At 54.3% G+C, this 19,171-nt stretch overlaps 1 protein-coding gene across 4 annotated transcripts in view; it reads right to left on the bottom strand.

The window, feature by feature from the left end:
* Positions 1–15,194: 15,194 nt before the first annotated feature.
* Positions 15,195–19,171, bottom strand: part of SCN5A (sodium voltage-gated channel alpha subunit 5) — a 101,206-nt gene continuing 97,229 nt past the window's right edge. For all 4 annotated transcript variants that reach the window (XM_070455436.1, XM_070455433.1, XM_070455435.1 and 1 more), the window contains one exon: positions 15,195–18,692. In XM_070455436.1, the coding sequence (XP_070311537.1) occupies positions 17,452–18,692 (1,241 nt within the window). In that variant the 3' untranslated portion in view covers positions 15,195–17,451. The remainder of the gene's footprint in view (positions 18,693–19,171) is intronic.

The raw sequence follows: 19,171 nt of genomic DNA on the forward strand, positions 1-19,171 counted from the left end.
GGCAAGAGACGCCTGCGCACCGCAAATGGGAGTGGCCCCCACTTGCTCCAGCTGGAGAGAGCCCGCCCAGCAACATAGACCCAGTGCAGGAAAAAATAAATTAAAAAAAAAAAAAGAAACAGTCATGGAAGGTGAGAGGTCAGTGCTTCCTGGGGTTGATCAGAGTCCCTACTTGCCTTCAGAAGTGCGGGTTTTCTAGTGACTGGCTGGTGCCAAATTCCTGTGTGTTGCTTGCTTTCCAGATGGGCCTTTTGTTCCAGACGCTGAGGAACCTAAGAAGGGTCTGTGCCCGCAGAGTCACCAGCTCTCACCCTATGCCTGTCTGTCTACCTGGATGGCGCAGGGCGGCTGGTTGGGCCAAGACCCCAAAACTCTTAGCTCTGAGGGAAGCAGTGGCTGTGTTTCTCAGCCAGTTCTCTAGTTTGGGTTTCCTTGGAATCCTTTCATGGGCTGTCATCAGGGTAGGAAGTAAAAATATCTTCAAATAGGATATGGGGTATAGAACTTGTCTATGTCCCATCACTGCTGTCGTTCCAAGTGGTATTACCAGAACAATTGTCATGGTGTTTTGTGTTTGTCTCTAACAGAAATGCCATGGCTTGAGATAAAGTTAGGATGGTCACGACTGGCCTGATTCTGCCAGTCGTTAACAAAGAAGGATGTTGGTGGGGTCAGAACACCGCAGCCTGATTATAATGGCCTCTCTTATCACACTGTTCCCCATTAGCTTGCGCCAGTCTTTTTCTTCTCAGGGAGAAACAGCCAAAATGTCACTGTGACCAAAAAAAACCAAAAACCAAAATCCAAAAAACACCTGTTACTCTCTCTCCTTGTTGGAGAGGGGACAGAGGGGCCTTGGGTGTTTCTCCAGGAGCCTGAGGGTGGCTGCGGGGGGAGGTCTTACCGCCTGTCTTCAGAGGTGAGCCCCTGTCTGCCGTCCCCTGAGCCTGTCACTGCGTGGTCCCCTGACCTGAATTTCCAGCAAATATGGGGTTATTCCCATACTATTTCCACTCCTGCATCTCCACCTGGATGGTCGAGAATCTTGATTTTTAGACCAGTAAATTACAGAGTCTTTTTTAAAAGATTTTTTTTTTTCTGATGTGGTCCATTTTTAGTCTTTTTTGAATTTGTTAGAATATTGTTTCTGTTTTCTGTTTTAGTTTTTTGGCCATGAGGCATGTGGACTCTTAGCTCCTAACCAGGGATTGAACACACACTCGCTGCCTTGGAAGGCGACTTCTTAACCACTGGGTCACCGGGGAAGTTGGTAAAGAGTCTTAACATGTTTTCAGTTCCTGTAAAAAATGCTACGTGGTCATTGTGAAAAATAGAGATAACTACTTATAATTAAAAAAAATGCAATCTCCCAATCCTCATTTTTATATGTAAAAGCTTTGGTGGTGTATGACAGGTGATGCTTGAATTTTTATCTCAGCACTTCTGTTAAGGGTCAGAGGGTAAAGAATCTGCCTGCAATGTAGAAGACCCAGGTTCAATCCCTGGGTCCGGAAGATCCCCTGGAGTAGGAAATGGCAACCCACTCCAGTATTCTTGCCTGGAGAATCCCATGGACAGAGGAGCCTGATGAACGACGGTCCATGGAGTCACAGAATTGGACACAACTGAACTAACACCAAGACAGACTTTGAAACGTAAGCAGTGGGTAGAGCTCAGGATTTGCCTCTGAATCAGATCACTTCTGCCTGCCCCATGGGACAGCTGAGAACTGGGGCTCACCCGCAGCAGAGCCCCAGGCCAGGCGTATCCCCCTCACTACTGCCCCAAACTGATCACCGTCCAGCCCTCCTCGGCTCCTGTGAGTTTTTGGGCTCCTGTACCTGGGACTCTGCCTTCCACCCCGATACACCCAGGGAGCCCCTGGTGCTGCCGGGGGAGAAGGACCAGGCTGGGTCTCTGCTGCTGAGAGCCCCCCCTGAGGGTGAGGGACCCACTCCCTAATCTCTCTCCACTCACAGTGACATCTTTATTTCGAGGCTTCAGGCTCTTTGGTCTGTGGACTGAGACTGTTTCACCAGTATCGGGTGTGACAAGGGGGGCCTTATGCCAGCGGCCAAGGTAGGATGGGCGTGTGAGCCCCTTAAATGCCTGCCAGCGCCTCTGGCCTCGGGCCTCAGGCTTCACACTGCAAACCTCGGCCCCTCCTTCAGGACGCAGACTGGAGCCCAGCAGGAGAGGCCGAGTCTGATCGTGAGGGAGTGGCTTCCTACGGGCCGGGCTCAGCCTGCAGCCCTGCTCTAGGAGAGACCGTGAGTATCCCGCGTGCTCCCTGCCCTCATCCTCGTGAGCCCATGTCTGTCGCTGGTGTCAGCGTGGCGAATCTCGGATTTCCCATCAGCAGTCTGTCCCGACCTGTTCCCTGCTCATCCCACGTCCACCATGTCTGCCCTTCCCCTTTATGGGCCCTCAGTCTCCTTGATGGGTTCTCTGATTCGTTATGGGGGAGCTGGTGAGGGCTGGCCTCACGTCAGCCGGGGGACCCCCGCCCTTGCCTGTCTCCATGCCCAGCCTCTCCATCTGGCCTGCTGGGCTGGTTGTCGTCATGGAGACCACCTGTCACGGGATACCATAGGAGCCCACCTCCAGGGACCGACCCTTAGGTCCGAGGGCTGGCCGGATGCACTGCACTCTGTATAATTTGGGACAGGGGACATGGGCTAGTTGGATGGGCTTTTCTTCTGTGTTCATGAGTTGACAGTTCGGCCAAGGGCAGTCTACCCTGAGCGCACAGCACCTCTAGGGGTCACTGTGATGTAACGCCACGCTGCCGGGACCCGGCCTCGAAGCGGAGCCTCAGTTGGCAGGCCGGTGGGACAGGAGGGGTCCTGTTGTCCATCCTGTTGTCCAATGCGCCTCGTGTTTGGCTCACATCAGAGTAGCCTAGGAGGCTTAGCTTTTCCTCCCAGGTTTATTTTGAATAATTTCAAGCCTTCAGAAAAGTTGAAAGTGCATCGAAAGCCCTCTCCCTCGATATTGCGTCTCGTTTGTGTTCTTTTCTTGAACCACTTAAAATTAACTCATTGTCTAAAAGAAAGTAAGTTGTAGACACAGTGCTTCACTTTTGTTGTTGTTTTTTATTTTTTAATTGAAGTATAGTTGATTTACAATGTTGTGTTAATTTCTGCTGTACGGCAAAGTGATTCAGTTATATATATATATATGTGTGTGTGTGTGTGTGTATATATATACACACACATCCTTTTTAAATATTCTTTTCCATTATGGTTTATCACAGGATATTGCATATATCCCTGTGCTATACAGTAGGACCTTGTTGTTTATCCACTCTCTATATGAAAGCTTACATCTGCTAAGTCTAACGTCCCACTCCATCCCTCCCTCAAAACCCTCTTCCTGGGAAAGCACAAGTCTGTACTCAGCCCGTGAGTCTGTTTCTGTTTCATAGGTTCATTTGTGTCATATTTGAGATCCCACAGGTAACTAATATCATATGATATTTGTCTTTCTCCTGACCTCACTGAGTGTGATCATCTCTAATTACAGCCATGTTGCTGCACGTGGCATTGTTTCACTCTTTCCTATGGCTGAATAATACTACTTGGATCTGTGTACCACATCTTCTTTATCCATTCCTCTGTCGATGGACATTTAAGTTGTTTCCATGCCTTGGTTATTGTGAATAATGCACAGCACTTCACTTTTTAATACTTCAGGCTGAACCACCCAGGGGAAAAAGCCCCTATACCCCAAATAACTATTATCCCATCTAAGAACATTATCAAGAACTCAATATCATCTAATAACAATCTCAACGATTGCCTGCATGTTCCCAAAATGTTTTTTATACTTTTTGAAGCATCAATTTCCATCAAGGTTCATATATTTTGTTATTATATGTAGTCTCCCAATCTTGAATAGTCCACCTGTAAGCTTCAAAAATTATCGTAGATTCTCCAACTCCACACTTGAAGATTTTGATTCAGTATCTGATGTGAAGCTGAAGATCTTCCCTGGTGGCTCAGTGGTAAAGAATCCGCCTGCAATGCAGGAGACCCGGATTCGATACCTAGGTCAGGAAGATCCCCTGGAGGAGGCCACAGCGACCCACTCCAGTATTCTTGCCTGGAGAATTCCATGGACAGAGGAGCCTGGTGGGCTATAGTCCACAGGGTTGCAAAGAGTCGGACACAACTGAAGTGACTTAGCACACTTGCTCGCACTTTGAAACAGGGAGGTGGCCCGCTCACCTCTGGGTGCATGCATGCACGTGAAGCTAAAATCTATTTTGTGAACAAGCAACACTGGAGTTCCTGATGAGCATCCAGGATTTGGAGCCAGACTGGGCCCTCCTTTACCCCCACCCTCCCATTATGCACATGTCCCCTAGACAGGAGTGTTCAGGCAAGCAGGAGGTCTTTGAGCTTGACCTTGTGAGTATTCTGGTAGCTCAGCTGGTAAAGAATCCACCTGCAATGCAGGAGACCATGGTTCAATTTCTGGGTCAGGAAGATCCCCTGGAGAAGGGATAGGCTACCCACTCTAGTATTTTTGTGCTTCCCTGGTAACCCAGCTGGTAAAGAATCGGCCTGCAATGTGGGAAACCTGGGTTCAATCCCTGGGTTGGGAAGATCCCCTGGAGAAGGGAAAGTCTACCCATGCCGGTATTCTGGCCTAGAGAATTCCATGAACTGTATAGTCCATGGGGTCACAAAGAGTTGGACATGACTGAGTGACTTTCACTTTGTGAATATCAAGGAAGAACTTTCTCCTATGTCTTTGGGCCCCCAGGTGCCCAATTTTCTTTGTAGAAGAACTTCATAACATTAAGACAAAACCTTCCTCTAACTCTGCTTATCAATGACAGCTCCTAACAGCTGTTCCGGGCTACACAGAACCGGCGGGTACCCGCGCTCATCTGATAGCCCTTTGGAGATGAGGAGCTCCTAGAAACATCTGTGCATCTCATTTCATGCCCAGGCATTCATGGACTTCAGACCCTTCAGCATGATTTCACATGCCCTCCCAGTGGGTGGCCACATCTGGGGAAAGATTTCAGGGTGAGGTGATAGTAATGCTGAATCAAGTCAGGGGACTGACACCCCATTTTTCTCACAATACCACACTGGTTCATGTGGAACTCACTCTTAACTAGCAGCTTCAGGTCTTTTCCACCTGATCTATTGTCACGTCATTTTCCCATCATATGCATCCATAGTCAATTTTTGGAACACTAATGTGGCATTATATGTATGCCCAACTGTTAAGATTCTATTTTCTTATGGTTCCTGCCCATCTTCAGGTGAATTCACATTCTTTAGGATCCTGACTTGGCCATCTGACGTGTTAGTTATGCCTCCCAGCTCTGAGATCGCAGATTGGATAAACACGCCTCCAGTGTGTCCGTTGAAAACACTGAAGGAGGCAGAGCCAAGGAGGGTCCTTTTGGTAAAAAATTCATTTTACACAGCAACCTCCTCCACACACACACCCAGCAAGTTTCATGTGATAATAATGGGCTCTGATATTTTCAGAACTTCTGTTCATTTCTCTTTTATATCTTAAAAAAAACCAAACAAACTCAGTTGACTGCACAATGCAAAAATAGGTCTTAATGATAATTTGCTGCTAGTGGTAAAGAGCCTGCCTGCCAATGCAGGAGATGTAAAAGATGTGGGTTCGATTCCTGGGTCGAGAAGATTCCCTGGAGAAGCAAATGGCAACCCACTCCAGTATTCTTGACTGGAGAATCCCGTGGACAGCGGAGCCTGTGGGTGCAGTCCATAGGGTTGCAAAAAGTCAGACACAACTGAAGTGACTTAGCATGCACGCTTGCACTCTGGAGCAGGGAGGTGGCCCACTCACCTCTGGGAGCACACAGCATAGCTGGGTCAGTGCTTTAGACACAGGGGGGCACACTTGGCTGCCCAACCATCTTCCCACTCTCCCATCTAACATTTGACCCCCACCTTCTAAGGCCTTTGCAGTTATTTTACTTTGTTTCATAATCCAGTCATTCATCATTGACTCGCCTTAGCTCTCCAAGGCCTGCTGACTTCCTGGAGGCAGGCAGATTGTGGAGGTGGCTCTTCTCTGGGGCCTCTAGAGGGTTCTGTAAATAGCACGTGCCCAGGACTTGTGGAATTACCAGCAAGTTATCCTGCTTGAGTCCCAGCGTGTCTGGGATGTCTGGGTGCCCAGCACTGCTGCGGGCTGGCTGCAGTTCTCAGGGCGCTTTCCCCGCTCACGCTTCATCAGGCTCCGCACGGTCTGGTCCTGAAGCTGCCCTTCCCAATGGGAGCACGGGAGCAAGGGGGTGCCAGTGGGAGTGTGGTGAGCAGGGTTTTGGTGTGTGTGGCCCAGGGAGAAGCTGAGTTAAATTTAGGTCTTCCACCTGTGTGCAGGTGTGGAGCCCTGCCCTCTCCCCTGCTCCCAGCCAGGATCTTGGGATTATTTCCAAACTCTCCCTCCCCCAGCCTCAGTTACTTGAAAGACACAAGATGGACCACTCTCCCTCTGCTGATGCCAGGGCTCCTTTCTGCACAAATTTCTCTTAAGGCTCTGGGGGTAGGGACAGTGGCCGACAGGGGCCTTGAATTTGCCAGGCCTCCCCCACACCTGCAAGACCTTGGCCCAGTCAAGGGCCCACCTTAGCACATCAGGTGAAGTGAAAATCATCCAGTTGTGTCTGACTCTTTGCGACCCCATGGACTGTAGCCTGCCAGACTTCTCTGTCCATGAGGATTCTCCAGGCAAGAAAACTGGTGTGGGTAGCCTTTCCCTTCTCCAGGGGATCTTCCCACCCAGGGTTTGAACCCAGGCCTCCCACATTGCAGGCGGGTTCTTTACCATCTGAGCCAGCCAGGAAGCCCGTCAGGTAGGGCACAGGTTTTCGTTCCCACCACCTTTCCTGATGGGCCCCCTGACTTCTCCGCTGGCCTCCTGATTTCTGTGCAGGGGGCCCCCTCTCACCTCCCTGCACCCCACATCCCCCAGCCCCCACACTGCAGAGGAGGCCTTCAACCTCTCCCCATCATTGCCATTCAGACACAGGCCGAGACCTTGGATCTTCTCCAAGGTCAGTGGAGTCCAGGACAGTATGACGTATCTGTGTCCTCACTCCCCATGTGAGGCTGAAACTTGAACGGCCTGGGGTCCTCAGGGACAAACGTGCCCCTCACTGCTCCTTCACTCTGGCCCCAGGACCCTGCCTCCGGGGTCCCAGGCTGAGGCTCGAACCCTCACCTGCTGTGGTCCAGGGTCAGAGCCTAGCTCTGCTCCTTTGCCTGCTTGCAGTATGATTTCAGGTGAGTGAGATCTGCCTGGTCCCCTAGGTGTAATGAGGGCCAGAAACCCTCCAGGGTCGCTCGGCGGCCAGTGTTCTGGGTGTCCGGGGCAGGGCTCTGCTTCTCAAAGGCAGCCTGCAAGGGGTCTTGCGGGGAGGCGGGCGGGGGCAGCCTGGAGGCCGCGGGGATGCATGGGCCGAGGGGCCTCCGAAGAGGCGCGAATGAGGGAGGCAGAGCAGGCCGGTGCGGACAGCTCTGTCCCAGCTCTATCTCCCGTCCGCAACACCCTCTCCACACCCCGGCCCCGATAAGCGGGTGTGAGCCGTGGCCACCATGTGACAGGCCCTCCAGCAGGGAGGGGATGGGGGTCCATCCACCGCCGAGCCTGGACGTCAGCGGCCTCCTCCCCTCCCCTCGTCCCTGGCAGGCTGGACAGGCGCGGGCAGCTCCTCCCGCCCCGGCCTGGAAACTTTGCCCTGGGCAGCGAGGCCCGGCCTGCTCCGTGCGGGGAGCAGACCTCCCTCCATCCTTCCTGGCAAAGAGCCCAGGAGGACGGCTGCCCCTGCCAAGCTGCTCCTACAGTGACCTCGTCCCCTCACCCCGTCTCCTGCAGTCCACGTGCCCACCAGCTTACAGTCATTCCCCCTGCCACCCCCCAGCCCTGACTTTGGAGCCACTGTTCCAAAGGGGCCTCCTCCTTTCCTCCACGGCCCCAGGCAGTGATCATCACCAGCAGGCTAAGGCCAGAAACCCTTCACGTCCGGGTGGTGGGCTGGGGGTCAGGGAGGAGGAGAACCGGAGCTTGGAGCTCTCAGGATGGGGAAGGGAAAGGCCAACCATCTGGGCTAGGGGCTGCAGGGACCCTCTGGGAAGGGCGGTCTTTGTCCGCCACACCTAAGGCACTCAACTCAGAGCTTCCTTCTGCTTTCTCAGAGGCTTGCTGGTGTGTTCAGAGCTGGAGGTTATTTTGATTCTTAGGCTGCAGCCCACTGCATCGGGCAGCCAGTCTGTGTGCATTCAGGCATGAGTGTGGGCATCCTCTGCTCCCGTCCCTGGGTTCCCTTCTCAGCCACTGCACGGCTTGTGAGTCTTCAGGGCCCATGGTCTAAGGGAGCCTGCCTTCACATCTCAGCTCTGCCATCGTAACTGCTCTGGGCCTCAGTTTCCTCATCTCCAAAAGAAGATGACAACATGGATGATAGTAGCGCATACATTGTAGGACTCTTGCAAGTATCAAATGAGTTACTACATGTAAAGTATTTGGACAGGGCCTGGCACACAGCTCGCACCGTGGAGTTTTGGCCATTATTATCATTTGTGTAAATTTTACTTTAACTTCACTTATATCCTTTATGCAGAGTCACCAGTTATTTATGTTTTGTTCATTTATTTTATAATTCTCTCTACATATATGTGTCTATAATATACTGTACATGTAGTATATATATGTATATATAGTGTATGTATTTAATATATTTTATACAGTATATGTATATACACATACAATATATAATGTATATAATATACTATAGATAGTGTATATTTATACTGTATATATTCTATATATACAGTATATATTCTATATTGTAATATACTATGCACAGTATACACATTTCTTCCTCTGAATCACTTGAGAGTAAGTTGAAGACATGATGCCTTTTTACTCCTAAATACTTGAGAGTATATTGATGAGGACAAGAATATTCTTTTGCAAAACCACAACACAGTTGTATAGAAAATGTGTTATCTAATCCTTAGGCTATATTCAAATTTCATTCGTTGTCTCAATCCTGTCTTCTATTTGTTTATTTTTTTCCTTTTCCAGAATCGCCTGTTGCATTTAGCTGTCATGTCCCTTTGATCTCCTTTAATCTGGAAGCATTCCTCAGCCTTTCCTTGTATTGCTTGAACTTGACATTGCTGAAGGGTTTAGTCCAGTTATTCTGTGGAATGATGCTGCTCAAATCCTGTCTGCTGTTTCCTCGTGATTACTTTCAGGTTGTGCATTTTTGATAACATTACCACATAGGTTATGATGTGTCTCTCTTGAGTATCACATGTTGAGGCATGCAATGTACATTTTCTCATTTGTTAGAAATGTTGTCTTCGATCACCTGGTTTAGGAGGTGAGCACCAAATTCCCCCTCCCCACTGTTAAATTAAGACAGCTATAAAAAGCAATTGTGGAGGATACTTTGAGACTATGTTGCTCATCAAACTTTTACCTTAATTTTCATCCATTGATGATTTGTCACTCCTTTCCTCCTTCTAAACTTACGAACTGGCCCATTCACACTGCCTCCCGTGTGTTTTGATGTATATCTATTAGCCTAAGTACTCTCTTGCTTTCCAGGATGGTCCAGGGCTCATCTTGTATTTTTTCTCTGCTCTAACAATGAACCAGCCATTTCACCAAGGAATCCTATTTCCTTTGAACGGAGAGTGGTATTTATAATCTTTTAAAAAGATGTTTGTGTAGTTGTGCTGGGTCTTAGTTGCAGCATGTGAACTCTTAGTTGTGGCATGTGGGACCTAGCTCCCTGACCAGAGATCAGACCCAGGCCCCCTGCACTGGGAGTTCGGCGTCTTAGCCTCTGGACCACCAGGGAAGTCCCCAGAAGAGTATTTAGGAAGCAAGACTCAGGTGCTATGTGTGCTCATTGATACCACTGTATTATTGTTCCTCGTTGAGCATTTTATCATTTGTTCGTTTGGATGCGGTGGTGGGAGCAACACCACAGAAACGGCAGCTTGGGGATGGGAGGGGCAAGGTGGGCTGGATAGAGTCCCTCCCCTCTCTAGCCGTCTGAGTCCTCCCCACCTTCTCTCCCTCTTCATCATGACCTCATGTCCCCTTTCTTGGTCAGAATTCCTCTGGAGATTCCAGCTGTGGGAACCTCTGAAACCATCTCCCCAGCTACGTGTGTGATACCAGAGGCAGACAACTATGCGACCTTTGTGTGTGAACAGTCAAAGGCAAAGATAATTTACGAGAAAGTTTTTGCTTAGAACAATCTGGTGACAGGGTGATTGGGGAAGACACATTTGGAAGATTTCCACCTGGAAACGTTCCTTTTTCCTGCACGGAAAGCACACAGCCTGTGCTGAGGTTAGGGCTGGGGTGCTGCTGGAGGCCTGCTCTCCAAATAAGCCTCCGCAAGGCTCGGGGGACCAGCAGGAATGGTTACACGCCTAGCACAGCCCACTCGCCATGTCCACAGGGAGCAGGTACAGGCCTCAAAAGAAAGTACCCGGAGTCCAGTGAAGGCCACTTGGCTGGCTTTGTTAGTTATGCAAGCGTTGGATGAGTGGGTATTCCCGGTCCCCCACTTGAAGTTAGTTAACTGTTTCGAGACAAGATCCAAGGCTTCCTTTCTCTGAAATCCGAGGTATGCAAAGCTGACTTCTGGAGGAACTGCATCAGTTCACAGAAGGACCCAGTATCCACCTGCTGCTTCCTGAGATGGGGAGGGAAGGAAGTTGTAGTGGAATGGAGTGGCCACAGTAAAGGCCCTGGGCCAGGGGCTTCTGAAATGAGATGATTGGCGAAACAGAAGTCAGTGGTGGTGGCAGGGCTCCCCCGTGTTTCTTGGGGGGAAGGCTGGCTTCAGTGTGGAGTGAGGCCACTTTGGGGAGGCGCTGAACTGGGCTTGTGCTCTTGACTGGAGACTATGATTATTTACCCACAGAACTGTCCCCTAGAGAAGAGTAAAAGTGGGGCTCACCCATTCAGCTCCCCATGTCTTTGAGGACTGGTACTGCCTTCTGCAGAGAAGGCAATGGCACCCCACTCCAGTACTCTTGCCTGGAAAATCCCATGGATGGGGGAGCCTGGTGGACTGCAGTCCATGGGGTCGCTAAGAGTCAGACACGACTGAGCGAGTTCACTTTCACTTTTCACTTTCATGCATTGGAGAAGAAAATGGCAACCCACTCCAGTATTCTTGCCTGGAGAATCCCAGGGACAGAGGAACTGGTGGGCTACAGTCCGTGGGGTTGCAAAGACTTGGACATGACTTAGTGACTAAACAACAACTGCCTTTTGGGAGCCTGGACCCTGCAAGGTATCCAAGTGTCCTCAACAGTGAAATGGCAGCGCTGTCAGACCTCAGCCCCTATTTCGTTTTGTAAACAACTCAAGCAGAGAGTGAAGATTCCTCTCAAGCAGCAGATATGCTGCTGCTGCTAAGTCACGTCAGTTGTGTCCGACTCTGTGCGACCCCATAGATGGTAGCCCACCAGGCTCCTCCGTCCCTGGGATTCTCCAGGCAAGAACACTGAGTGGGTTGCCATTTCCTTCTCCAATGCATGAAAGGAAAAGTAAAAGGGAAGTCGTTCAGTCATGTCCGACTCTTCGCGACCCCATGGACTGCAGCCTACTAGGCTCCTCTATCCATGGGATTTTCTAGGCAAGAGTACTGGAGTGGGGTGCCATTGCCTTCTCCGAAGATGCCTTAAAAAAAAAAAGAGAGGAACTGGATATGTCATGTAAATTCTTGACTAGTTGCTAGAAAACATTGTCTGCTCTCTGAGTGAGCTGGGGGCCACTGGGGTTCTGTGTGAAGCAGCAGCCTGAGCCAACAGCGTGACTTTTAGTAGACCCCACTGGCTGCTGTGTTGAGAATGGTCTGGGCCCAGGACCAAGCAGGAGGCCTTTGGGAGATTCCAGGCGAGAGGCAGCGTGGCTCAGACCAGCAATGGCGGCCGTGGAGGTGTTGAGAAGTGGTCAGGCTTGGGATGTATTCTGAAGGCAGAGCCAACAGGATTTCCTGTGGGATTGGATGTGGGGTGTGAGAGAGACAGAGAGAGGAGGCGGGGAGGACGCCAGCTGGAACTGAGTAGCGGATCTCCAGCCGGACACCCCCGTGGAGGCTGTTGACTGGCTTCGCCTGTCCCTTGGGGCCTGTGGCTGGAGTCAGGACGGAGACGGGCGGTGGGCGGGTTGGGGGGTGGGGAGGGGAGGGGAGGGGCGGGGCCCAGCCTGCTCCAGGCTCTGGGGCTCAGGGCTGCACATCCTGGTTATTCCATTACCCTTCATTTATTGGCCTTATTAGCTTTTGTCATTTCCTCGTTGTCTCCTGTCTGGAGGGAAGACTATAAATGTGATGGATTGATACAGGATACAGGAGGCCCAATTATCTCCATCGAGCCGGCCTCTCCTCTTGGTCAAGCCCTCCCTGCCCTCTGTCCTTGCAGAACCTCCCTTGGCCCCACACACAGAAGCAGCCTGGCCCCTGGCTGTCCAGGAAGTGCAGCCCGAGAGGGTGAGTGGCAGACAGATGGTCCCCAGGAGACACGGCTCCAAGAGCAAATCCTGGAGGCAGACTCAGCCCACGGCGGCCAGACACAGAGGATGGCGGGGCAGGAGGACGGGATGGACCGCCGCCGCTCGGCCCGCGTCCGGGGAAGGGGGCTCTGCTGCGACTTGCACGCCTCTCTGGAACCCGAGCCGGCTCATGCTGCCATGGAGGCTGGGGTGATGGGCCTTTTCTCTCTGGCAGCAGGTGCCTGGCAGCTGACCGTGGATGCCAGCCCCGTGAGCTGGCATGGGAGGAAGTGCTTGTGAGAGTGGTGATTGTACGTGCTGGGCTTGGGCTGGCCCAGCCCCCTCCCCTGCTGTTTACACTGACTTGGGACACCCCCAGGAGACAGGTGCCTCCGGTGGGGGCCTCTTGGGGTCCCCCCCAGACACAGGTTGGCAGCTGCCAGCCTTTGAGTGTCGTTTCTAAACCAAGGCCCTTGCCCCCCACCCCTGCTCTGTCTGCCTCCCCCATCCCAAGGATCGTGGTCCACGGTGGTTGGGACAGGAAGCCTGAGGTTCAGTCTTAGGATTTCAGGCATCTCCCTGTGGGCACACCTGCCCCCTCCTCAACACGGACACTGGCTACTGTGCCTTAAGGCTACCCTGTGTGTGAATCTGCCCATGCCCTCCACGCAGGTGACCTCCTTCCAGAAGAATAAGGAATGGAAGGTAGAAATGTGGCTGAGAAGTGGGGCCAAGGGGTGCATAGGACAGAAAGGCGGGAAGGGTTCAAATGGAGGAGAGGGTCCAGGCGAACCTGGTGGATACTGAAGAGCTGGGTTGGTGGGGTGTCTCTTGTTTTAACGTCCCTGGGCTCCTGTCTGAGCCGGGCACGGGCCAGGCTGGATAGGGTGGTAGGAAGCGCTGGCTTGGCCTTCCCCCGCCCTTAGGGAGCCCATCCACACCGGACAGAGCGCTGGAGGGTGTCCAGTCCCGTGGCACCCCCAGCCCAGGAGAGGTGGCCTTTGGCGTCTCCTGGCTCTCGGCCGCTGCCCGCTCCATCTCCACCTGGAGGACTGGGTGCCAGGCTGTCTCCCTGCCCCTCCCAGCCTCCGGGCACCGAGTCCCGTGGCCGTCAGGGCTGAGGCGGAAGAGCGGCCGGCACGGGGCAGGGAGCCGCCAGGGCCGCGGCCCCAGGCTGAGAGCTGACGTCTGTCCAGGAGCATCTCTGTCCCTGCCAAGGGCTGAGATCCCGGGCCGCATGCCTTCCCTCTGACACAGGAGCCGGCGTCCGTCCCTCATGGAGCCTGGAGCCCAGCCCCGCCCCAGAGCGGCCGGGTGACAGCTGCGGCGGCGCGTGACCGCAAGGCCCCCTCTTGCCCCCCTCTGGATCAGCCTGCCACCTCCCAGGCCAGTGTCTTCCGTTGGAGGGTTGGGTGATTTACCGTGTTGCGTTAGGTTACTGTTAGTTGCAGGTGTAGAGCAAAGTGATTGAGTTATACATGTACATACATCCATTCTCTTTCAGATCCTTCGCTCGTGTCGGCTAATGCAGAGTACTGAGTAGAGTTCCCTGTGCTCTATAGCAGGTCCCTGTGGATCATCTATTTTATATACAGTAGTGTGCTGTGCTGAGTCGCTCAGTTGTGTCTGACTCTTTGCGACCCTATGGACTGTAGCCCACCAGACTCCTCTGTCCATGGGGATTCTCCAGGCAAGAATACTGGAGTGGGTTGCCATGCCCTCCTCCAGGGGAATCTTCCCAACCCAAGGATCGAACCCGGGTTCCCCACGTTGCAGGTGGATTCTTTACCGTCTGAGCAACCAGGAAAGCCCAGTAGTGTGTCTAGGTTAATCCTCAATTCTTAACTTATCCTTCCCCACCCCCACCTTTCCCCTTTGGTGACCGTAAGTTTGTTTTCCAAGTGAGGACTGGGCCCCCCTGGGGCTGAGAAAACTCAGGTGGACCAGTGACAGGGATCTGAGTCCAGCTCTGGGATCTGGGTGCAGGGTTGTGGGCCAGCTGCTCTGGCGGTGGCTGTGGAGCGCGGGGCTGCCAGGGCCGGGCGGCAGGCCAGTGTGGGTGGGGCAGAGGCAGCAGGCGGAGAGGGCCTGTGTGAGCCGCCACCGCAGGGCTACTGGAGGAGCCCAGGGGCTTGGCAGGAAGAGGCTGAACGGACCCACGGGTACCCACGGGCAAAGAAGGGGTCATGGGGCACCCAGAAGAGTGCATCCCCAGGGCTGGGAGACCACCGGCAAGGAAGGCCCCGCAAGCCTGAAGATGCCCGCATGGTGCCTGTCCAGCCACCCCACCTCTGACTGTCATGGGACTGGACGTGCTTAGAAGGAAGCTAAGGTGGTATTTACAACGCAGGGTGGCTGAAGGCTGCTGTTTCACCAGGAATTGAGTGGAAAAGCCCCAGGGCTGGCCTGGTTTTCATCTGGGACCAAGGAAGTTTATCTCCACTGAATAAAGTTGAAGGGGACAGGGAGAGGCAAAAACAAAGGCTGGATTTGATGACACTGGGGGTCATGTCTCTTCACACACCAACTTTACAGATATCTGTCCCCCCCCTCAAATATATGTGTGTATGTGCAACTGAATCACTTTTCTGTACACCAGAAACTAACACAATATTATCAATTTGTAAATCAACTATACTTAAAAAAATGGACAGAGTCCAGACCAGGTCCTGTAAGCCATTTATTGGTTTGTTTTAAAAATATGCATCTTATTTATGCACGAAGTTTGGTGAGAAGTGCTTGGGTGGTTCAGACAACGGCTGGCACTTGGTGCTTCTCCCTCCCTCCTGTGTCCTCCCCTCCTGCTCCCACCTGCTGGTCACTGTGCAGTTCTGGAAAAAAGCAGTGAGAGACACGTACAAGCTCAGGAGTCGGTCTAGCTCGGCCCCGCCCTTGGCCACACGGGCTGCAGTCAGTGGCCGGCCCGGCACCCGCCTCAGGCTCCCGGGCTGTCCCCACACACACAGCCCCGGCCTCCTTCCGGTCAGCTGGGCCTGCAGCCCGGCCGGCCTCCCTGCCCATGCAGGGTGCCAGGCGTCGCGGAGGGCACACACCTCTCCCAGCCTTGAGAGCACAGCACAGAGAGCTACAAAAATAAGATTTCCACTCAGAGAAGTGGTGCTGGGACAGTTAAAACCACGTCCCACGCCAGACTTCAAGGGAACATGAGAGAAATCACTGGGGGTGGGGCGGGGGGGCGGCTGGGGCTGCCACCAAGGGAACCCGAGTGACAGGAAGAAACGGTAATACTTGACTCGCCGCTAGCGGCTCCCCCTCAGCTCCCCACAGCCGGCCCCCCGACGGCTCGGCGAGGTAGGTTAGGACAGCCAGCTTCTGGCTTCCGGGGCTGCCCCGAGAGGCGGCCTGTGAGGTGGCCGCCGGGTGGAGGGCGGCTTTGCTGGAGAGTGGACTTGGGCAGCCGAGCCCCTGCCTGCACAGCCTCCACCAGCCACCACTATCACTCTCAGGGTGACAGTTCTCTACATGGAAAGATTTGCATATGCTCAGTAGGATTGTCAGCAGCTGAAGAGGCCCTGTGGCGGGGAGGGGGCGTGGGCCGAGGGGGGAGGGGGGGAGGGGTGGGGAGGGTGGTGGTAATTGGACTAGAAAAAGTATTTTTCCCTGAAAAGGCCTGCTCACAAGACCCGTGGGCAGCCTGGACCCTGCCCCAGGAGGTCCCGAGTGCGGTGCCACCGGGACCCCGGGCTGAACGGGGCGGGGGGGAGGGGGCGCTGGTCCAGGGTCACTCGACTCCCTTTCCCAGGAGACCTGGGGTCCATTCCCCTCCTGAGCGTCCTGCAGCCCCTTCCTGTGCACGCGGCCTGGGTAGCCCTCCCCACTCCTGTGCTGCCGAAGCTGGGGTCCACACGGGCACCCCCTCAGCCCTGGGCAGAGGCAGAAAGGTCTGGAGAGCGAGCCTGGGTGATGACAGCAGATTCCATTCTCCACGCGGGCTGGCGGGCACCGTGCTGGGGGCTGTGGAGCGGGTCCTTCACCCCAACCCCACGGGCTCAGCCTCCTCTTGCTGGGGCAGGGCCAGCCAGACTGGGCAGCACGGACAAGCCGGGTGGCAGGACGTATGGCCTCCCTCAGGCCCTTCCCTTGATGTTGATACTCTAACAGAGGCCGAGCTCTACAGGGAAGAAAGGCAGCGTCAGTGCCGAGGACAAGCCCTGGGAGCCGGCCACTCTCTTCTGGAAGCTTGTTGTATTTATAGGCCTGACTCCAGGGTGGCCTGCATAAACATACAGGGGGAAATGGGGCAGTGAGTGAGCCCTGGCTGACAAGAATCCCACCTGTGGGGGGCCGCTCACCTCGGGGAGTCCAGGAGTCTCACACTCTGTGAGTGTGAAAGTGCGCGCACGTCTGTATGGGAAAGGGTTCAGCCCGCCTGGCACCTCAGCCCAAGCGGCGGGGGACCCCCTTTCTGCCCGCCCCTAGGCAGTGAAGGCCCGTGGGACCCACACCGGATCTCACTTTTGCATTGACAGCAGGACCCCAGCAACTCCACACTCTTGTTCAGAGTTAGGAAGAGGCAGTGTGAATCGCTGCTGATCCATCCATGAAAAAAAAAAAGTTCTTTGCTCAAGTAAAAAAATATCAAATATAATAAATGTATGAAAGCCCATTCACAACATAGTCTTGGTTTCGCGTTTTGTCTCAGCAGCTGGGACGGAGGTGGTGGTCAGAGCCCCAGGGCGCTGCCCGACCAGACCCGGCCCCCCAGGACTGGTAACCCCAGACGGACAGCTCGGCCAAGTGCTTCCAGCCATCGGCGCGGTGCACAGGACTGCCTGGTCGGTCCACAGGGCGAGGCTCCTCTCTCACTCCCGAAGCCCAAAGCAAAGGTCGGACGGCCCAGCGGCTGCCCTTGGGTTTGCCACGATGCTCTGCGCTGGCGCCCCCCTCCCTGGGCTGCGCTCACACGACTGACTCGCGGTCCCTGTCGGGGGTTGGGGGGAAGTCTGCGAGATCCTCGCTTGGGCTGTAGTCAGACGCCCGCACCTGGGGGTTGTCGCTGGTGGCCCTGGTGACGCTGTCGTAGGAGGGCGGGAAGGACGTGGAGGAGACGGAGGAGCTGCAGGGCGGGCCGAGGCGGCGGGAGAAGTTCTCGTTCATCATGTAGGCGATGAGGCCCTCCTGCTCCGGGGCGTCCTCGTCCGAGAGGCCGCTGCTGCCCGCCTGCCGGCGGTAGAGGAAGGAGGCGTGCTTGACCGAGCGCTGCAGCAGGTGCCGGCGGAAGGCCCGCTGGATGATCGTTGCCGACACCTCCTCGTGCTTCCGCCGCAGCGTGGTGGTGATGGGCTCGTAGGAGATCTTGGACGGGTTGGCCGCCATGAACTTCTCCTCCATCTGGATCTTCAGGGCGTCCATCTCCCCAGATTCGCCCAGGACCCTCTTGGTGAAGGCAAAGAGGATGTCCATGCAGTGGATGCGGTCCCCGCTCACCATGGGCAGGTCCATATTGATGAGGCTTATCTGGTTGGGCTTGGGGATCCGGAGCGGCTCCGACAGGGCGTCGGCGAAGTCGGACAGGGCCGAATACTCGATGAACTGGGTGGCCTCCGGGTCGAACTTCTCCCAGATCTCGTAGAACATGTCAAAGTCGTCCTCACTCAAGGGCTCCGTGCTCTCCTCCGTGGCCACACTGAAGTTCTCCAGGATGATGGCGATGTACATGTTGACCACGATGAGGAAGGAGATGATGATGTAGGTGGTGAAGAAGAGGATGCCCACTGCGGGGCTCCCGCAGTTGCCCCGGGAGCCGTTGCTGTTGGGCAGGTTGGGGTCGCAGTAGGGGGGCCCCGTGTTGAGGATGGGGCTGAGGAGCCCGTCCCAGCCCGCCGACGTGGTGATCTGGAAGAGGCACAGCATGCTGTTGGCGAAGGTCTGGAAGTTGAACATGTCGTCGATGCCGGCCTCCCACTTGACGTAGGCGAAGTTGGCCATGCCGAAGATGGAGTAGATGAACATGACAAGGAAGAGCAGCAGCCCGATGTTGAAGAGGGCGGGCAGGGACATCATGAGGGCGAAGAGCAGTGTGCGGATGCCCTTGGCCCCACGGATCAGCCTGAGGATGCGGCCGATGCGGGCCAGGCGGATGACGCGGAAAAGCGTCGGGGAGAAGAAGTACTTCTGGATGATGTCTGAGAGCACAGTGCCTGTGGGAAACAGCGGAGACTGTGGCTACCGGTGGCATCACTGTCCTCCCTCCAGCCCAGCTTCTCTGGGAGGGGTCTCTGCACAGCAAGGAGCCTGGGAGCGGAGGCCTGGGTCACCTGGGGCCTGGAAGGACCCTGCCTTCACCCACCTGAGTCTCCGTTTCTGCATTTATGGTCCAGAAAAGGACCCACAGTTCCTGCATCCTTTGCAAAGTGTCTTCTCAGCCCTCAGCTCCTTAGTCTCCTGAGCCTACCTGCACAGCAGAGCCATGCTAGGCCCATTATCCAGATTGTGGTTTGGGGGCCTCAGCGGACTTGCTCAGCATCCCTGATGGCCTAGCTTGGACCAGAACTCTAGAACTTTTAGCTCCTTGCTGCTCAGAGTATGGTCTGAGGACCAGCAGCCTTGGGATTTCCTGGGCCCTCATCAGAAATGCAGAATCTCAGCTCCGCCCCAGACCCCCTGTGTTTTAACAAGT

The sequence above is a fragment of the Odocoileus virginianus genome, chromosome 26 (assembly GCF_023699985.2).
Source record: "Odocoileus virginianus isolate 20LAN1187 ecotype Illinois chromosome 26, Ovbor_1.2, whole genome shotgun sequence".
Lineage (NCBI taxonomy): Eukaryota > Metazoa > Chordata > Mammalia > Artiodactyla > Cervidae > Odocoileus > Odocoileus virginianus.